The sequence below is a fragment of the Hibiscus syriacus genome, unplaced genomic scaffold, assembly GCF_006381635.1.
Source record: "Hibiscus syriacus cultivar Baekdansim isolate YM2019G1 unplaced genomic scaffold, ASM638163v2 tig00110985_pilon, whole genome shotgun sequence".
Lineage (NCBI taxonomy): Eukaryota > Viridiplantae > Streptophyta > Magnoliopsida > Malvales > Malvaceae > Hibiscus > Hibiscus syriacus.
In genome coordinates, this window is record NW_024062939.1 from 119,751 (window position 1) to 141,184 (window position 21,434).

Consider the following 21,434-nt stretch of genomic DNA (forward strand, 5'->3'; position numbering starts at 1 on the left):
TATAATTATGTTGAGCCGGCTCCTAACCTAATACAGCTTGTACCTCGTGGCCATGTCCTCCCTTTGTGAAATTTAATTGAATTGTTTTATTGACTAGTGTCTTAAATATTAGAATTATTATATTAAGTAAATTATTGTCTTTATTTAATTCAGGTTCAGGGTGTAAATGAATAAAACGTTCGGTTAACTGTTCGTGAACCGTTCGATAATGTTTGTTTATGTTCGTTTGTTAAGTTAAATAAACGAATATGAACAAAAAAATTATGTTCATTTAATAAACGAACGAACATGAACAAAGGTATGTTAGGTTCGTTTATGTTCACGAACAAGTTCGTTTATGTTCACGAACAAGTTCGTTTATTGACTTGTTCATTTATGTTCATGAACAATCTCATTAAATTGATTCTCATTTTTATTTTATTTTTTATATTTTAAATATTAGTGAAAGTAAGGACTAAATTGAACACATGATAAAAGTTAAAACTTAAAATGTGAATTTTAAGGATTTTAAGTACTAGTAACATAGTTTTATCATTTTTCTTTAGCTTATAAATGAAATGACCATTCAACTCAGTTGGTAGAGCACAAGGTTCTTAACCTTGAGGTCGTGGGATCGAGTCCCACGGAGGGCATTTCATAATTCGGAGGTCTCTTACGGAAGTTGCTCTCAACCTGGTGTTGGGGGTAGCCTACTATCTTACCTCCCCCTTACCCCATATATATATGGGAAAAAGGGACAACCATTCTTTAGCTTATAAATAAAATGATAAAACTAAAAATTGAACATATAAATGAACGATGAACATTAAATGAACACTAAACAAACTCTAAATGAACATGTTCGTAAATGCTAAATGAACACGTTCGTTTACGAACATGTTCGTGAACATATAAACGAGCACGTTCACGAACAATAAATAAACGAACACGAACACCTTCAAAAATAAATAAACGAACATAAGTACCATACTAAAAATTTAAACAAATGTAAACCGAACATGAACACCTCCAAAAATAAATAAACAAACACGAACATAACTTTATTCAATCAAGCTCGGTTCATTTACACTCCTATTCAAGTTTATTCAATTAATTATTATAAAAAAGTATTTCTTTTAAGAAAATATGCAGAGAACACTAGTTAACGATATCCGATCTAGTTTTATTTTAGTTTAAGAAATTATTTAAACTTTAAAACATTGTAAATATTCAAAAATATTCAAAAAAATAGATAAAGATGATAATATATAAATTGAATAAACAAAACAAAACTAATAATAGTTAATATTTTGTTTGGTTTCCCTATTTTTTTATTTTTTTATTTTTTTTTCTACGTTGGTCGACTTGTTATTCTTTCATGGTCTATTGTTCATACTGGTTGTCCCTCAATGAAACTATGCCTCGTCAGCTCGTCCATTAAGTTTTTAACGGTGTGGTACTAAAATGAAACAATAACTAAACGTTAGATATGATTTTTAAAAAATTGAAAGCTTAAGTATAAAAATGGAAAACTGATAGTTTAGGTACTAAATGCATAGTTTACCCTATTTATTAATATAGGTGACCGAGGACCGTTTTACAATCCGACCACCTTAGGTCGGCCATAACGTCCCACAACCGACCCCATATGGCATAATAGCAAAAAGACCCTCAACTTTTTCCAGCTTTTAAATTGTGCCCTCAAAGTTTTTATTTGACAATTTAAACAATACAATTTTGTTTTGTTTTTTAAAATAACCCTTTATTAATGACGGTAAAAAAAATTAATGATTTGATACGACAGTTTTGAGGATGCAATTGGAAAAAACAAACTCAATGTAGTTTTTTACCAATGTTTTTGGTTATTGACCGTTACAATGCTGACATTGCAGTTCACAGTGTTGACGAAACAGTCTACGATGTTGATGTGATAGTCTATCTGCCATTTTTGAGTTCCAATTTAGTTTATCTACCATGTTACTTATCACGTTATCAATCATTGTGGACTGTCACATCAGTACCGTGAATCGTCACGTCAGTAACGTGAACTACTACATCAATATTGTAATGGTCAACAACAAAAATCATTGGTTAAAGGGACACATTGGGTTCATTTTGAGTTAGAAGACCACTTTGAGATAGAAAAATAATATGAGGGTCATATTGATTTTTTTAAAAGTACATGGACCTATAATACATTTTTGCCTAAAAAAATAAGTATATAGATTAGTAATCTTATGTTTAAAGAATAAATTAAGAATAATCTTTATTGCCACACCCCCCAAAAGAATTACAAGCAATGATACCTATATCAACAACACTAATTAACGATGATGTAACAGACCGCTATAGAAAACAAGTGGACGTGGTACGGCCACCATGGTGCAACAAATTGTGAGCGATGTGATCCCTAGCTTGTGCGGCAGCCATGGACCTTATGTTATTTTCCGGCACCACCTCGTCGTCGAAAAGCTCGAATTCAAACTCGGGATCCATCGTCTCGTTTCTCATCTCACAGATATTATGCAAAAAACAGCAAGCACCGAGCACATTCAGCAGGTCTTGGAGCTTCACCTCGGTTCTCTTTTGTAAACACGACCACCGTCCTTTCAGCCTCGCGACTGCATCCTTGGCCACCTTCTCGATTTCCCCGATCTTCTCGTTGAAACCGTGTTGAGCCCAAGTGAGATTTCGGTGACTGTAGGGAACCAAAACCCAGTCCATTAATGGGTACCCTTTGTTCCCCACGAACCATATGTCTTTCAAATGCCCCCTTGTTGCTCTTTGGTGGAACGCTGATTTCTCTAGAATTTGGTCATCGGTCATCGAGCCGGGCCAGCCGATGCATACGTCGGTGAAAGCTCCGGTTTGATCGACGACGTCTTGGAGAGTGATTGAATACGAAGTTTTTTGGTTCCTGTCCGTGTGTTTTTTATTGAAATACGCTGCGACGCTTACATTCGGTGCGATTATGGGAATGTGAGTCGTGTACATTGAACCGCCCACGTTTGGGATCCCGGCGGCGGATTCAAATCCTTGTTTGATTCTCTTCGTTTTGTTTTCGTCGGGCCATTGAACGAATTTGGCCATCAGGACGGTTTTAACGGCGGTGCAAACCTCCAAGATCTGCTTATGACAAGTGGAGATCCCCAACCCGAACCGTTTCGATACCATCCTGAGCGATTCACCCGTGGCTAGCCTCAAAATACATATCGCCACGCGCTGACGGACCGGGATCGCATCTCGGAGCATCGTGTTCTTCTTCATCACCGCCGGTTCGAGTTCCTCGCAGACCATGTTGAATGTAGCTTTGCTCATACGAAACGCGCGTTTAAACTCCTTGTCGGGGAAATCCGGGTGGTTACACTTGTCCCACCAGTCCTTCGATCTGTCTTTCACCCATAACCGCCTTTGTTGGCCGGATCCTCTACCCGATTGCGACGGACTTACATCGTCCGACCCGAAAGAAACCGTGTTCGCCGTCGCCGTAGCAGCAGCTAAACCCGAATTACGCTCGCGTTTGTTTCTGGAATCATCCAGCTGGTTCATTTCGGAGTATTGGTTCTCAAACTGATCAAAGAACATATTCATTTCTTGAACTTTCTCGTTGTAACTGGGTTCGAAGAAAGCTGTTTGTTGATCGGAATCGGTGAACCATTGATGCTCTTGCTTTGGTTCCTCGTCCAACATCAAAATCGAGGAAAGTATATCACCAAACCCTCTCTTTTCGTTGACTAAAGATTCCTCGAACTCTTTTCTACCCCTCTTCTTATCGTTCCCGTTGAACCCATTTTCCATATCCGGAATCCACGGGAAATTGCTGCTGCTGTTGAAATTAAAGGAGAAATCTTGTGGAGAAAGCAATGCGAAAGACCCGATTTCCATGTAAACAAAACGAGATTAGTGTTTTCTTTTTTGATTGAACTGATCGACGAAATATGGAAAAAGAAGGCAAGTGTGAAATGAAGGGCTCTGGGTTTCCTTGTTTACGTAGCAGCGGGAACGATTGGAGAGCGAAAGGGGATGCGCGTGCGGGAGGGGGAGTGTGAACGCGGTTGGCTTTGACGCTGATTTGACTTTCTTAGTTTATGTTAAAAAAATTAATGCTAAACGGAACTAGAGAGTAGGAAGTAGGGATGGAGTCGGATTACGTCGGATTTCTGGACAGTTTCATCCGAAAAATATATACTATTCACACAATTCAAAAATTATATATTCTCTATCCAATTTGAACTGACTCGATCTTTTAAGATAAAATTCAAATCTGACCCGACCTGGTTCATATATATTTATCAAAAAATTATTTCTTTTATTCAATAAAAAATAGAAATTTAATTGAAAAAAATAATATATAGAGGGGACTTATTACAATTATCTCAAATATATAAGATAAAATTACATTTCACTTGAGTTGTAACATCGAATATTTTTCACCTTAAACCCGAATTCGACCTAAACATAGTCTCTAAAAGACTAACCTGACCCGACCCAATTCGATTTTTTCTCTAAAATAATTTAACTTAATAGAATTAAATCGGATCAAACCCGTCTAGTTCAAATCTCGTACATATCTCTAACATGAAATAACTTAGAGTGTAAAGAATAACTGAATAAGACGGTATAACCCTAATTCCTTTCTTGAGTAAGAAAGAAACTGCATGGCATACAAATCTAGAAAAGGGTACTAGTGGACCATATGGTCTAGATGAAGCTCCCAAGTTTAAACCTATCATTTTATTTTGTATTGTAATTTAAATAAGAGAAAATCGCCTCATTGACCAAAAATGCCTTATAATATATGATTTTAACCAACTTTTTTTGGATTTGCCAAAATGACCAACAAAATCGCAACGCGAAATAAAAATCGCAACGCGATCCCCATAATCGCAAATCAGTTTCCAAAATCGCAACGCGATTCTTGAAAATCGCAATGCGATAGTACAAATTCGCATTGCGATTTTCCAAAATCGCAACGCGAATATGAAAATCGCAACGCGTATGGGTAAATCGCAATGCGTATCCGTATATCGCAACGCGTATCCGTAAATCGCAACGATAATACATAAAATCGCAACGCGTATCCGTAAATCGCAACGCGATATTTAAAGCGCCATTATAATCGCTACGCGTATTTTATTTTCAAATTACAAAAACGAATATTAAGACAAAATCCCGTAATCGCAACTCATAACCTAAAACCTAAAATCACAACTCAGTCCCATCTCCATCTCTCACTCTCTACGGCGAAGAAATCCGTCCCCATCTCCGGCGAAATCCCTCACAACCATTCACGGTCAGAAATCCCTCACAATATTCAGAAATGGAAAATCAACCTCCGAGGGTTAGTTTTTTTAATTATTTTTATTTTGAAATGTTTGCATTATTGTAGGTTTTTCATATTGAAACTGATGATAAGTTTACTGGTCATTTCAATAATAGATTAACCATTTCACTTAGATTTCATTTCGCGTTACGATTCTGTCGTTGCGATTTTCATTTCGCGTTGCTATTCTCTCGTTGCGATTTTCAAGTTAGTATTTGTCTTTGTCTTTGTTCTGTCTTTTGGTTGAAGTAATGCAATCCATTCAAGTTTCAATTTGCAGAAGAGTCGCAACGAGATAAATGAAAATCGCAACGAGAGAATGACTGTCGCAACGAGAGAAATGAAAATCGCAACGAGAGAAATGAAAATCGCAACGAGAGAATCGCAACGCGAAATGAAAATCGCAACGAGAGAATCGCAACGCGAAACCAAAATCGCATTGCGATTTTCATTTCGCGTTGCGATTCTCTCGTTGCGATTTTCATTTTGCGTTGCGATTCTCTCGTTGCGATTGTCATTTCGCGTTGCGATTCTCTCGTTGCGATTTTCATTTCAACCAAAAGACAAAACAGTGTTGCAAATTTTAGTTTCAAGAATAAACTACTACTTTTTATGTTTATTGTTTTTGGTATATCTTCACAGTGTAGTTTTTGGTATATCTAACTTGGTATGTTTATTGTTTTTGTAGAAATTTTTTTCGGCTCAATTGACCTTGAGAAATAAAGTCAGCCTGACCACTACAATTGCTTCGAAGCTTTCACCTGCTCAAAGACAATTGTTTGAGGAAACCTGCTTCGGGCCATGGCTGAGAGTACAGCATCCGGGTGGAGATGCTAATTTGACCCATTTGTGGCTTCAGACCATGACATCAAATCTACCCGACAGTATACAACGTGGTGAGGAAGAGATATGGTTTCATTTTCCACCAGCGTATACTTGTTTTGGGCGGAAGGAGTTCTGCTTAATCACTGGTCTACGATTCGGACACGATGATGTAGGCCGGTACACTCGTCATATCGCCCGCCCATCATGGTTATCACGGGTTTTTCCGGATGAGTCAATGGAGAAGCCGAACCTACATGTCGACGACCTGAAGAAATTGTTTAATAAGAAAGCTGGTTTCACTCGGATGGATAACGTCGATGTTGTCCGAGTATGCCTTCTACTACTTGTGTATGCCGGCTTTTTAGGCAGAGAGGCCAGACAACCTATTCATCGGGAGCTAATAATATTGGTAGAGGACCTGAATGCATGGAATCTGTTTCCGTGGGGTTCGTATATGGAAAGCTACCTGGACTAAGTTGTCGTCTGCCTTTGATGACCGCAAAAGTTTGCGGGGCGATGGGTCCAAATACACTTTGTCAGGCTTTGTTTGGGCCTTTAAGGTAAGAATTTCTATATAATGTTTCTAAATTATAATTAATTATTTAACAATTACTAATTTTGTTATTATATTGTTTGTAGATTTGGATATTCGAGGCTTTCCCCAGCATGCGTACATATGCAATAAAAACGTCAAATGATATTCCCAGGGCTATTTCCTGGAAGAGGAAAACTCTGTTGGATTGGGAAGACTTAATACCATATGCGACAATAAATAATGTAAGTTAACACAAATACTTTCATATAATATATAAACAAGTTATTAATAGTAGACGTTTAACTTTGTTTGAGTTTTTATATTTTAGGAGGCCAACATTCCATTACAAAGACTGACACCCACGGAGGAAGAGCTTGCCACTGATTGGTGGCAAGCTAGTCAGAGTTTTTTTGATGGCACGGATGATGAGCAGCATCCACTTCCTCCAATTCGAGAGCCATCACCTCACCTAGAGCCATCACCCGATCGACCCGACTATACACCTCTAGAACGAGAGCCATCACCTATCCCGTCACATCATCGAGCCTCTTCTCCACCATCACCTCATGATAGGCGACCGGCAAAGATGTCACGACTCCTATCTCCCTGTTCTCCACCTCCACGGGATGAGTCAAGGGAGTTACGTGATGAGGTCAATGCCTTGCGTGAGGAGATCGGTACTCTACGCGATAACGATGGTGCATGGCGTGTGGAGGTGTCAACTTTACGTGGTGAGGTTGCCGCTCTACGTGAGATGATAGTATCGTTGCAGAATGAGGTTCATACTCTACGCAACGAGGTAAGTTTAAGATTTTCCATATTTAACTTAATGATAAATTTACTCGTAATTTCACTTAGATTAGCCATTTCACTTAGATTGCTTAGTAAATTTATTCGGTTGCTGCCAATTCTGCTAAACTGTGTATTCTTTAACACTGTGAAATAGTATTTGTCTTTGTTTTGTCTTTTGGTTGAAAGTAAATTTGTTCGGTTGCTGCCAATTCTGCTAAACTGTGTATTCTTTAACACTGTGAAATAGTATTGTCTTTGTTTTGTCTTTTGGTTGAAAGTAAATTTGTTCGGTTGCTGCCAATTCTGCTAAACTGTGTATTCTTTAACACTGTGAAATAGTATTTGTCTTTGTTTTGTCTTTTGGTTGAAAGTAAATTTGTTCGGTTGCTGCCAATTCTGCTAAACTGTGTATTCTTTAACACTGTGAAATAGTATTTGTCTTTGTTTGTCTTTTGGTTGAAAGTAAATTTGTTCGGTTGCTGCCAATTCTGCTAAACTGTGTATTCTTTAACACTGTGAAATAGTATTTGTCTTTGTTTTGTCTTTTGGTTGAAAGTAAATTTGTTCGGTTGCTGCCAATTCTGCTAAACTGTGTATTCTTTAACACTGTGAAATAGTATTTGTCTTTGTTTTGTCTTTTGGTTGAAAGTAAATTTGTTCGGTTGCTGCCAATTCTGCTAAACTGTGTATTCTTTAACACTGTGAAATAGTATTTGTCTTTGTTTTGTCTTTTGGTTGAAGTAATGCAATCCATTCAAGTTTCAATTTGCAGAAGAAGAAATAGTTTACTTTCGCAACACGAAACTTAAAATCGCAACGCGAAACCAAAATCGCAACGCGAAATGAAAATCGCAACGACAGAATCGCAACGCGAAACCAAAATCGCAACGACAAGATCGCAACGCGAAACCAAAATCGCATTGCGATTTTCATTTCGCGTTGCGATTCTTTCGTTGCGATTTTTATTTCGCATTGCGATTCTGTCGTTGCGATTTTCATTTCGCGTTGCGATTTTGGTTTCGCGTTGCGATTTTAAGTTTCGTGTTGCGAAAGTAAACTATTTCTTCTTCTGCAAATTGAAACTTGAATGGATTGCATTACTTCAACCAATAGACAAAACAAAGACAAATACTAACTTCAGGGTATTAGTTTGAAACATATTTTTCTTTGTTATCTGATGCATTTTGTGAACTATGATAGAATAATGACTTGGGTGAATACAATGCAAGTTTGAAACATATTTGTCTTTGTTTTCACTGTTTAAATATCATGTATGTTTATTTACTGATTTTTGTATTAATTATTTAGCGGCCCGATAGAGTGGATGCTTTACGTCGGGTTATGCTTGCACGACGGAGTTCACGCATCAGACAGCGTGCACGTGCTATTAAGTCTCCGTACACCCCAATAGTGCGAAGACACCGCAAGAAGAAGCCCGACTCGCCTGTCATCCCTCAAGAGTCCACTCCTATCGTTGAAGAGGCCCCCCCTATCATTCCTCGAGAGTCCCCTCCCACCGTTCAAGAGGCCACTGTCATCATTGAAGAGGTCCCTCCCACCATTCAAGAGCCCGATTCACATGGCGTCATATGTAGGCTTCTTGAGAAACCCTCTGACGTGCCGGACATGATGGATTCAAGTTGGCTCTCGTATGAGTTACCAGCCAGTACCATACCGGTATCTGAAGAGGAGAGGGAACAACTACCGGACACAATTCTGGATAACACCCTTTGGGCTAAGACCGCTGTTGATTTTTATCTACATGAGCGGAGCCAGGGGTGTTTCACTGACATATGCAAGCTCACCGATGATATCTATTTGTTGCTTGATCGGTCTTGGTGGGGCGTATTATTAGGGGTCGAAGACAATGGCTATTTCGATGGAGGGGTAAGTCTTATATTTTTCTTATATTTCAATTTGATTAAATTTTTTTTTTAAATTTATGTAAGTCACTAATATATGTCTTTTTTTGTAAAACAGCATATCGATGCGTGGATGACACGTCTTCTAATAATAAGAAAACTTAAGAAAAATAAAAATATACGATATACAATTATGCCGACGTCTTTTCACGCCGTTCACTTGAAGAATGCACGAGATGAATCATTTGATTTGGGCAATGGACAAGCTAAACTTTATCCTGCATGGTGGGAGGTCGATAAGGTTAGTATTTATTTTAGATTGAGTTTAAAGGTTTTATGAAATAAGTGCGCAAATGAATGAATTATTACTTATGATTGCAGGTGTTTATCCCTGTTTTGGAACGTAAACATTGGATTCTCGTCGAGCTTCAGCTCCCATCCCTTAAGACAATAGTGTATGACAGCATGATAAATTACATATCATTGGCTGATTTAAGAGATGTTATTAAGGGATGGAGCTCTCATTTGGCTAAATTCTTGGATGCGATCAATTATTGGACTCGTTCTGGAAACAAGAAGCCAAAGAAGCTCAATATTACAGTTATTAGAGACGAGACCGCGCCACAACAAACGAGCGGAGCCAGAGGAGATTGTGGTCCTCTCGTATGCTTGGCGTTGGAGCGTTTGACGACGGGAAGCATCAAGTATCTACCTCCCACCGATAGAGATAGAGCTGCAGTAGGCTTGTGGTTTCGGCATTATATGGCTAAATCGATATATACGAGACGCTGCCTACCTGCATCCGCGTTATAAAAATGTCCATAAACAATTGGTAAGTTTATATACTTTTGGTTTGAAAATGTTTGGTTAAGTACCTAGAATTCAATAATTTGCTGTTTGTAGGTTTTAGATGTGTAGAAAGTGTTGTTTGAGCAAATGTTTGGTTTCTGCAGGTTAATCTCAGAAGTGAACTGCGTGAAAATGATGTATGGCTGCAAAAGTTGATTCAATAGTTTAATTGATTGTTTTTTGATTGTTTAATTGATTTGTAAAAGTTGATTCAATAGTAGATGATCGGAAATAAGAATTATTGCTTATTTTTGATTGTTTAATTGATTTGTAAAAGATGATTTGTAAAAGTTGATTTGTGTAATTGATGCGAACATAATTCTTATTTGTGCTTGTTTAATTGATTGAAATGTAATGGTTGATTTTGTTGATTTCAATCTGCATTATGTTGAAGGCAAAAATGACTATCGCAATGCGAAATGAAAATCGCAATGCGAAATGAAAATCGCAACGAGAGAATCGCAATACGAAATGAAAATCGCAATGCGGAAATGAAAATCGCAACGAGAGAATCGCAATGCGTTTATAATTTCGCATTGCGATTCTCTCGTTGCGATTTTCATTTCGCATTGCGATTCTCTCGTTGCGATTTTCATTTCGCATTGCGATTTTCATTTCGCATTGCGATTCTCTCGTTGCGATTTTCATTTCGCATTGCGATTTTCATTTCGCATTGCGATTCTCTCGTTGCGATTTTCATTTCCGCATTGCGATTTTCATGTTGGGATTTTCATTTCGCATTGCGATTCTCTCGTTGCGATTGTAATTTCCGTGTTGCGATAGTCAAATGCATGCCTAATAGTGATAACAACTGAATAACAAGAGTTGGTTAAGTCAAAATGGTTGGCCTGAGTCATAATTCAACTAAAAATGTTAAAAGTTCACACATAAAATCCACATAATACAACGTTTGCATTTAAAAATCACCTAAGTTAACAGTCCCAAAAGGTGAAGCCAATTGTGATTGGGATTTTAAAGATGATTGCCTTTTGCTTGACACCATATGAGCTTTGGATTTTGATGAGGATCCATATTTTGGTAGAGGAAAAGATGATTTTGATGGCACTGGTGATCCACATGTCAACCTTGTATGACCACTTTCCTTGCACCGACTACATGTCGATCTCTTCTTCTCTTCACCCTTAGACGGTATACGATCGTGACTTTTTGGTCGGCCAGGTAGCCTTCTGTCCATGGCTGGTGGCAAAACTGTTTGTAAGTCATCTGGTATGTCCCACTCAGAAGGATGTGGAATAGGGTAGACAATCTCGGCATAAGTCTGTCGATAAACTTCTGTAGTGTAGCAATCCATAGCGTATGCGCTTGAATCATCTTGGTTTAAATGAAGAGCAACTTTTATAACATGGCCACACGGATAACCAGATGTTTGCCATTTCATACAACTACACGTCTTTGCATTTAGATCGACTAGCCCATTTAAGTTATTATCCAGTACTTGAAATAAAGTGTTTGAACATGGTTCAACTCTCCATGACGTTGACTTCACAACACGTTTCGTTATCTTTTTTCAGTCCATGGTGTAACACGATGTTCCAATGTTCCTGTAAATTTAAATAAACAATACTTAGTAAAATATATAAATATGATAAGTTACGAATTCAAAGAAATAATACCTGCATGGTTTCTTTTCTTGTAGTACCACTGTTGAATAGAGGCTCGAAAAAACTCCATTAACATAGTAATGGGTAATTTCCGGGAATGACGACTTAGAGCGTTGATTGATTCTGCACTATTAGACGTCATGAAACCATATCTTGCTCCAAGTTGATGTACTCTTGACCATCTTTCAAACCCGACATCTTCTAGTGTTTGAGCACACTGAGGCAAAACATGTCTTAAACAATTTATATGCTTATTGAAATCCACTTCCCGATAAGCTTTTACAGCCTTCCAGTATGTCCATTTGTGCTTTTTTATACCAGCAGACCTTGATTTTAGATTTCTATACAAATGAACACCACAAAGTCCATGAAAAGCATCTGGGAAACACCTTCTAACAGCGTTGTCAATTGAGTTTGCCCTATCGGATATGATTGTCAGATTGCTAATAGGACCTATGCAATCCCTAAGATGCCCCATAAACCATGTCCATGAATCAGAGGTTTCAGATTTGCCAACCCCGTAAGCTATTGGCAATATCCCATTGTTAGCATCCATGGCTACTGCTAATAAGTTTACTCCAAGGTATCGACCTTTCAAATGTGCTCCGTCAACTATAATAACTGGGCGCATGCAAGTAATAAACGAACGAATCTACAAAATAATATACACAAGAAATATAATCATTTAAATGTGAAATGCATGTAACTAACAAAAATGAGTCAACAAAATTATATTGATTTACTAACCGTAGCACCAATGGCGATAAACAGCAACTCAAAGCGTCCATCTCTATCTGTTTTGATATGAGTTACCGACCCAGGATTTTTCAGCTTTAAATTGTGACAATAAGCCGGCAGTTGGGCAAACGATGCTTCTGGCGACCCCCTCAACAATTCCAAGGCATAACATTTGGCTCTCCAAGCTTGAGAATATGATATACTAATCTTGAACCGAGCATTCATGTCAGTCATAATTTCATGTCCCCGATATACCCTGCCATTCAAAAACATTAACTCAGCCAGAAAACCACCCAACACCTTTTTGTTTGCCTGTCTATGGTGAGGAAAAACTTGGGTTCTTGAACATGTATGTTTATCAATAAAAGTCCTAACTTGAAACATTTGCAATCTTTTATTCTCTTTGCAATCATACGCCACGTACAGTTTTTGTCAATCATACACCTTGTTTCGAAACGATCTTTGCTTGATTTGTTAACTTTTAGTTGATAGCCATCTTCCACACATTTCGTATATAAAGCTATCTTCAAGTCTTCCTTTGTATCAAAACAATCATCTTTCTTGATACGAATAACTTTTGTGTAACAATCAACTGCTTTCTTTATCAACTCTTCTTCCGGTATCTGAAGTAATTCTGGCATATTCCAGTTATACGCCCGTGGCATTTTCTTTTCTTCGGGGACTTTTTCTTCTTCTTTTTCTTCTTCAGGATTATATGAATTACAGAATGGATGTTCAACATGTTCATTCACAGTCGTAACTTCCTCCTCATTATCATCAACAATACATTCTTCGGCAACGACTGTTTCATCATCAAAATTCGGGTATTGACCAATATCAATATCATTACACGCATGGTCTGTTTCTTCTTCTGAAACATCATCAAATCCGTGTATTGACCAATATCAAAGTCCGGATATTGACCAAGACCAAATTTCGAATACTGACTAGTACTCACAATTTTTTCTGTTGGCTCATCATCATCTAACTGGTCAATACGAAAACCGGAATTTGGTGCTGAAAGTTGATTGGGATTTGGATTAGAGAAAGGTTGTGGGTTTTGAGAAAAACTTAGTTGATTACTACCCGCTACTGACCCAACAATACTACTTCTAGGTTCAACAACATACAATGTAACATCATCTTGTGAAACACTAATGTAAGCAATGAATCGTTCAACATCTTCATTGTCGGTTAACAAATAAACTTTACCATTTCTCTGATAAGATAGCCTAAATCCACTTAGGGGCTCTAAATTCAATTTAGTTGAAACACGTAGCATTAGAGTTTCATAAGTTAACTTTTGTAAAGACAATTTTAGTTGAAGATTCATGGGTAAAGGCATATATTGTAAAACACCATGAACATTATCCCATGACCCTCCAAAACACAAATCTATCCAAACATTATCAACATTAGATGATTTCATGGTTGTAAATTAATTTACTAAACAGACGAGCTGCGAAACTAAAACCTGTTGCCGGATTGGGAAGGATGTCGTTGGATATAGGAACGGATGTCGCCGGAGAGAGTGATAGATGGAGATGAAATGAGTTGCGATTTAGGGATTTAGTTTATGATTTCAGTGTTATATACCCAAAATTTCAGTGTTGTGATTTACAGATTCTCGTTGCGATTTACGGATTATCGTTGCGATTTACAGATTCTCGTTGCGATTTACGGATTATCGTTGCGATTTACAGATTCTCGTTGCGATTTACGGATTATCGTTGCGATTTACGGATACGCGTTGCGATATACGGATACGCATTGCGATTTACCCATACGCGTTGCGATTTACGGATACACGTTGCGATTTACGGATACGCGTTGCGATTTATGTGTTCGCGTTGCGATTTTAATATTCGCGTTGCGATTTTGGAAAATCGCAATGCGAATTTGTACTATCGCATTGCGATTTTCAAGAATCGCGTTGCGATTTTGGAAACTGATTTGCGATTCTGGGGATCGCGTTGCGATTTTTATTTCGCGTTGCGATTTTGTTGGTCATTTTGGCAAATCCAAAAAAAGTTGGTTAAAATCGTATATTATAACTTTTTTTTGGTCACTGAGGCGATTTTCTCTTTAAATAATTATATCAAAATTAATTATTATATTAAAAAATCAAACTTATAAATTAAAATTGTTAATGGAAAATTTTGAATAAAGTTTTGATATAAAGAATTTGGTGTAAATCCTATTTTTTTAATTAATCACTTGTATCTTATTTATTGACTAATTAATTTATATAAAGTATTATAGAGACGAGAACGACTAATCTCATTTGAGATTATATCTTATTACATAATGTGTTAGGATATAATATGATGTAACTCGGACATATTTGATTAGTTATCGCTAAAGACTTAAAGTTATTAGATATTTTTATTATCGCTAAAGACTTAAAGTTATTAGATATTTTTATTACATGTATACTACTACGGTATAAAAATTGTGTTGGATTAAGTCTTTAGATACATAAAATAGAGTAAAATTACATACCCTTTTCCTCCCAATATTTTTATCCAATAATAATAATTTAAATTCGTGTAAATTTAAATATTATTTAAATTAAAGTTTAATTTTTAGAATTTTAAATATAAATATTTAATAATTAATGTATCCATAGTACTAACTACCATGCTTGTCATGTCCCAACCTGTCACGTGGTTATTTAATTATTGTTGTGTGATTAATTAATTAATTTTTATTTGGATTCAGTTAAGCAAATATACTTTATTATAATTTCCAAAATGAAAAACACATAATTATGTTGTTAAGTAAATTGTTATGACTTTGTATTCGTTACTCGTTTTGAACGAACAAGGGACTTTGACTTTCAACATTAAGAAAGTACATTAAGAAAGTACGTGAGGTGAGCAAAATTCGATTTTACTCACAAAATCGATTTTTTTTATTTGACTCAAATTAACTTCGAGTTATAATTTCATAAACTCAACTTTGTTGGTAATGCTCAATCCCACATAGTATTGGAAATACTATTAGGAATGAGTATTTATAGTATAAAATTCCCACTTCCTTGTTGAGTGAAAGAGAACAAGGGGGACTCTCGCGCACCGCTGCCGTCGCCGTCCGTCTCGTCTCGGCTCGGCTCGTGGTCGTGGTCGTGGTCGTGGTAATACGTGTCTTTGACACGTCCGCGAATTTCTCTTTGAAAGAAACAAATGGAAAAATGTAAAAGATTTCAACAGATGTATCTGGACTGATTTCCAGCTTTGTACAGAGGAGACAAGTTGTTAATATCAGGAGTTATTTGATTTAATTTAATGGGTTACATTATATAATTTTGGGAGTTATAACAGCTGAACAATGATGCAATGAACCTGGATTATTTTTGCTCACTCTCAACATTCACAATTCACTCTCAAAGTGTTTTCTGCAATTATTCTTTATGTGCTTTCCGATAATAAGAGCAATACCACCGGCAGTCCACTCCGATTTCGGGTCTACAGAATTTGGAGCGACCGTGTTAACCTCGGGGGACGGTCCGCCTACTGCAGCGATTACACACATCGGGGTCGTTTCTAAGGCAGTGGTTATACCACGACACGGTTTACGAATCTGTTCCTTTTAATTACTGTTTATATTTTCAGTCAGTGCTAACAGTGTAGTTTTGCAGTTCATATATCCAACAATTTAGAAACGAATTCTATATACTGCAATCATGTCAACACCTTTGAGCAAACTGATACCCGATCTTTCCAAGCTCGATGCACTTGATGGAAAGAATTATAGAAGGTGGTCCCAAAGAATCCTGATATTCTTCGAGCAACTTGATCTTGACTACGTCCTGCTCAAGCCACCACCTACCATGTCGACAACCCCAGTTACCAGTAATGATGCTGATGCGGTCCCTAATGATGATGCCTTAGCAACTACCGCTGCTGCACTCGCTACCTACGAGAAGTACGAGAAAGACAAAAAAACGGTGCGAGGACATCTGCTCAGTCACATGTCAAATAAATTATTTGATATGTTCCTTAGAGAAATGAGTGCCAAGACAATATGGGATACTCTCGATAAAAAGTATGGTGCAGACGATGCTGGAATCAAGAAGTACGTTGTCGGCGAATGGCTCAAATTACAGATGACTGATGACAAGCCGATAATGGATCAAGTCCATGACTATGAGAACTTAGTCGCTGACATCATCGCCGAAGAGATACAAATGTGCGAGGTGCTGCAAGCCAATGTTCTCATTGAGAAGCTGCCCAAGTCCTGGTCCAACTACCGCAACTCTCTTAAGCATAAGAAGAGAGAAATTTCGCTTGAAGAGCTCATGGGCCATATGAAGATTGAAGAAGCCAACTGTTTAAAAGATAAGCTTACTAATTCTATGAGTAATTTATCTTTTAGATCTAACCTGGTTGAATCTAAATTTAAGAAGATTATGAAACGTGGGAATCAAGACAAGAAGAGGAAACCTCAGAAGGCTACCAACTTCAAAAAGTTAGGAAATGCCAAACCTGAAGGAAAGACGCTCAAGTGTTATGTCTGCGGTTTACCCGGCCACAAAGCTTACCAATGCCAACACTGCTCAGATCGCCAGAATGACAACAAGCCACAGATGCACGTTGTAGAAGAAGATGATGAGATCATTGTTGAGGTGGTCTCAAAAGTCAATCTAGTGGAAAACAGTTCAGAATGGGTTGTTGACACTAGCGCTTCAAAGCATTTCTGCACAAGGAATGAGTTTTTCACCGAATTCGAGGATGAGAACGAAGGTGAACGTGTGTACATGGGGAACTCTAGCAGCTCTGAAGTGCTAGGTAAAGGCAAGATTTTACTCAAGCTGACCTCTGGTAAAACTCTGGCTTTAAATAATATTCTGTATGTACCTGCCTTGCGTAGAAATTTGATAAGTGGTGGGCTTCTGAATAAGGCAAGCATTAATTTAGTTTTTAAGGCAGATAAACTTGTACTTTCCCGAAATGGTGATTATGTTGGGAAAGGGTTTTTAAGCAATGGTTTATTTGTCATAGAAACTCAATTTAATGAAAATAAAGCTACCACTTCTGCTTATATTGTTGAATCCATTTATATGTGGCATGCTAGATTAGGACACGTGAATATTCATGCTTTAAAGAAATTGATAAATATGAATGTTCTGCCTAAACTAGACACAAACTAGCTTTAACAAATGTGAAATTTGTGTAGAAGCTAAGCATACTAGACCTCACTTTAAGATTGTTTCTAATAGAAAGACTGAGATGTTAGAACTTATTCATACTGATCTAGCAGATTTTAGAAACACTGAAAGTAAAGAAGGAAAACACTACTACATAACTTTTGTAGATGATTATTCAAGATATACAAAAGTTTATCTCCTAAGGACTAAAGATGAAGCTGAAAACTTCTTTCTTATTTATAAGGCAGAATTTGAAAATCAGTTAGATAGGAGAATCAAACGGGTTAGATCTGATAGAGGTGGTGAATATGGATCTAATTTCTGAAAATATATTTGTGAAAAGAATGGCATAATTCATGAAACTTCAGCCCCCTATTTTCCTCAAACATAATGGTATAGCTGAAAGGAAAAATAGAACTTTAAAAGAGATGATGAATTATTTACTAATAAGTTCAGGGTTATCTGATAACATGTGGGGAGAAGCCATTCTATCGTCAACTCATATCTTGAACTGAGTTCCTCATAAGAAATTAGATTCTACCCCATATGAATTATGGAAAGGATACACTCCTAATTTACAATATCTGAAAGTGTGGGGGTGTCTGGCTAAAGTGGGTTTACCAGACTTTAAGAAGTCCACCATTGGACCTAAAACCGTTGATGCAGTGTTTATAGGGTATGCTACGAATAGTGCTGCATACAGATTCATACTTTTACAAGATTATTCTATTTGTGAGTCAAGAGATGATGTTTTCTTTGAAAATACCTTTCCTTTAAAGGAACCGAGATTAAATGTCGAAACACAAATAGAATATATTCCATCAACTTCTTATAGTAATCCTGCTAGGTCTTCTGAACAAATTGATTTTGAGCCTAGAAGAAGTAAAAGGCTAAGAGTTGAAACCTCTTTTGGACCAGACTTTATTACTTCCTTTATTTCTGAGATAAATGATTTAGACTCCATTTCAGATCCTATAGCTCAAATTTTTCTGTTAGATGAGGATCCTAAAACTTTTGAAGAAGCTATAAGATCTATCGATGCTAGTTTTTGGAAAAGCACTGTTAATGATGAACTAGAATCGATAATGTCTAATCATACTTGGGAATTAGTTGACTTGCCTAAGGGATTCAAACCAATCTCCAACAAATGGGTCTTCCGGAAGAAACTAAGGCCAGATGGTTCGATTCAGCGGTACAAGGCAAGGTTAGTCATCAAAGGGTTTACTCAAAGGTTTGGTTTAGACTAATTTGATACATACTCTCCCGTTACGAAAATCTCAACGATTCGTGCATTATTTGCGCTAGCCTCTATTCATAAGTTACATGTACATCAAATGGATGTTAAGATTGCTTTCTTGAATGGGGATCTAGATGAGGAGATTTACATGGAGCAGCCACTAGGATTTGAAGCACCTGGTATGGAAGGGAAAGTCTGTAGACTTAAAAAGTCACTTTATGGACTTATGCAGGCTCCTAAACTGTGGTATGAGAAATTCCATAAAACTATTCTTAGTTTTGGTTTTGTTGTGAATGGTTCAGATGCTTGTGTGTATTCGAAGATGTTTGACACTGAATGTGTCATCATAAGCCTGTATGTTGATGACATGTTGATTTTCAGTTCTAACATCGAGTCCATTAACAAAGTTAAGAGTTTCTTGTCCACTAAGTTTGAGATGACAGATTTGGGAGAAGTTGATGTAATCTTAGGAGTCAGAGTTACCAAAACTAAAAAGGGTTTTTCTTTAAGTCAAGCACATTATATAGAGAAAGTGCTAAAGAAATTTGACAGTTTTGATGTCGTCCCTTTTCGAACTCCTTATGACCCTAGCATACATCTTGTTAAGAATAAAGGAAGTAGTGTTTCCCAAACTGAATATGCTAAATTAATCGGAAGCTTAATGTTCTTAATGAACTATACTCGGCCTGATATTGCTTATGTTGTGAGTAGACTGAGTAGATATACTCATAATCCGAGTGGTGAACACTGGATTGCTCTTAAACGCTTACTGAAGTATCTTAAGGTACTTTGGATTGGAAACTTGAGTTTGTTGGTTTTCCTGCGGTACTAGAAGGATATTGTGATGCCAACTGGGTTTCTGATAATGATGAGGTAAGCTCTACGAGCGGGTATATTTTTACTTTGGGTGGAGCAACAATCTCGTGGAAATCATCAAAGCAGACTTGTATTGCTCGTTCTACCATGGAGTCAGAGTTTATAGCTCTTAACCTAGCTGGGTAAGAAGCCGAGTGGCTCAGAAGCTTGTTAGCAGATATTCCATTGTGGGGAAGATCGACTTCTCCGGTTTCATTATTGTGTGATTCACAAGCTGTGATATGTGTGGCTAAGAACCAAGCTTACAATGGTAAGAAAAGACACATTCGCATAAGACATGAATCTGTTAGACACTTAATAAAGAATGGAGTGCTCTCTTTAGAGTATGTGAAGTCGGAAAGGAACCTAGTAGATCCACTTACCAAAGGGTTAAGTCGGAAGCTGGTCCTAGATTCGTCGAGGGGGATGGGTCTAAAGCTCATTAGTTGAGGAATTCATGGTGGATACCCAACTTAGTTATCTAAGTTCCATGTGGTCAAACGAAACCATAGAAAGACTCATAGTGCACATTCTTACTGCCTATCCCTATGACGAATAATGTGCATGCCTAGGATGAGCTTAAGTGCTCTTAATAAATTCATAGCCCAGGCTTTGGGTGGTCTTAGTGAGAAAGACTTGATGAATTTACCGATTTTGACTGAATATCTATTCTTAATAAGTTCATAACCCAGAGTGAGTGGGTAGGAAATGATGAACTTACCGACAGAAAGGTTGAGTTTGTTAAACTCTTAATAAATTCAAATCCAAGTATTTGGATGGTTCTAGTGAGAAGGACTTATTGAATTTACCGATAAATGAGGTTGAATATTTATTCTTAATGACTTCTTAGCTCAGAGTTTGGGTGGTTCATTTATAATGAACTTAAAGAAAGTCACCATACCATTTGTGAGGTTGAGCTATTATAAAAGCTCTTAATTATTTCATATCCCTTTTAAGGGTGGTTTATGTTGAGATAAACTTGATGAAATAATCTATGTAAGTGAGAAGGGTTAGTCGCCTTCTATGAAAATTGTTGGGCCATTTTTCTACCACACTTACTAGAATCCTGAGGTAAGATGACCAAATATATACTTTTGTATATATATATATCTTACACATCGAGGACTCATGTGGATGAAGGGGTTAATTGTGTGTTATGAGTTTACCCCCATCTTAGAAAGTTCCAGACTAGTTTCACTTATCTAAGAGAAGGATTGTAACATCCCAAACTATGGGTTAGTGACTAAATGGTAAAGTTTCAGAAATTTGGTGATTAAAGTAGAAGAATGGATTAGTTTAATGATTTATCTGGAAATAAATCCTAAAAGTTGTTAGTAATTATCAAATGAAGTAGAGGGCAAAATGGTCATTTGACTAATAAATGAATTAAAAATAGATATGATAAGGATATATATGTTAGAGGGGATAAGGATGAAGAGATATTCTCTTCATCATCTTCTTCTTCTTCTTCATGTACAAGAGAGAGAAGAGCCAAGCTTGCAAATGTAAGATTCCTTGTTAGCTGATTATTTGTTAATTTTAAGAGTGGGTTTTGATCATTAGGTAATACTTAAGCTTATGGAAAACTTAAGTTGTTCTAAAATCAAAAGATAAAGAAGTTATGAAAGATTAAAGAAAATGAGTTTTTAAAGGAAATTCTGGAAAAGA

General features: G+C 37.0%; 1 protein-coding gene across 1 annotated transcript; it reads right to left on the reverse strand.

The window, feature by feature from the left end:
- Window positions 1–2,237: 2,237 nt before the first annotated feature.
- On the reverse strand, window positions 2,238–3,942 carry LOC120148715 (protein ALP1-like). The gene has a single exon (XM_039161748.1). It carries the CDS (start codon window positions 3,862–3,864, stop codon window positions 2,326–2,328), a length of 1,539 nt encoding a protein of 512 aa, XP_039017679.1. The 5' UTR covers window positions 3,865–3,942; the 3' UTR covers window positions 2,238–2,325.
- Between the last annotated feature and the right edge of the window lie 17,492 nt (window positions 3,943–21,434).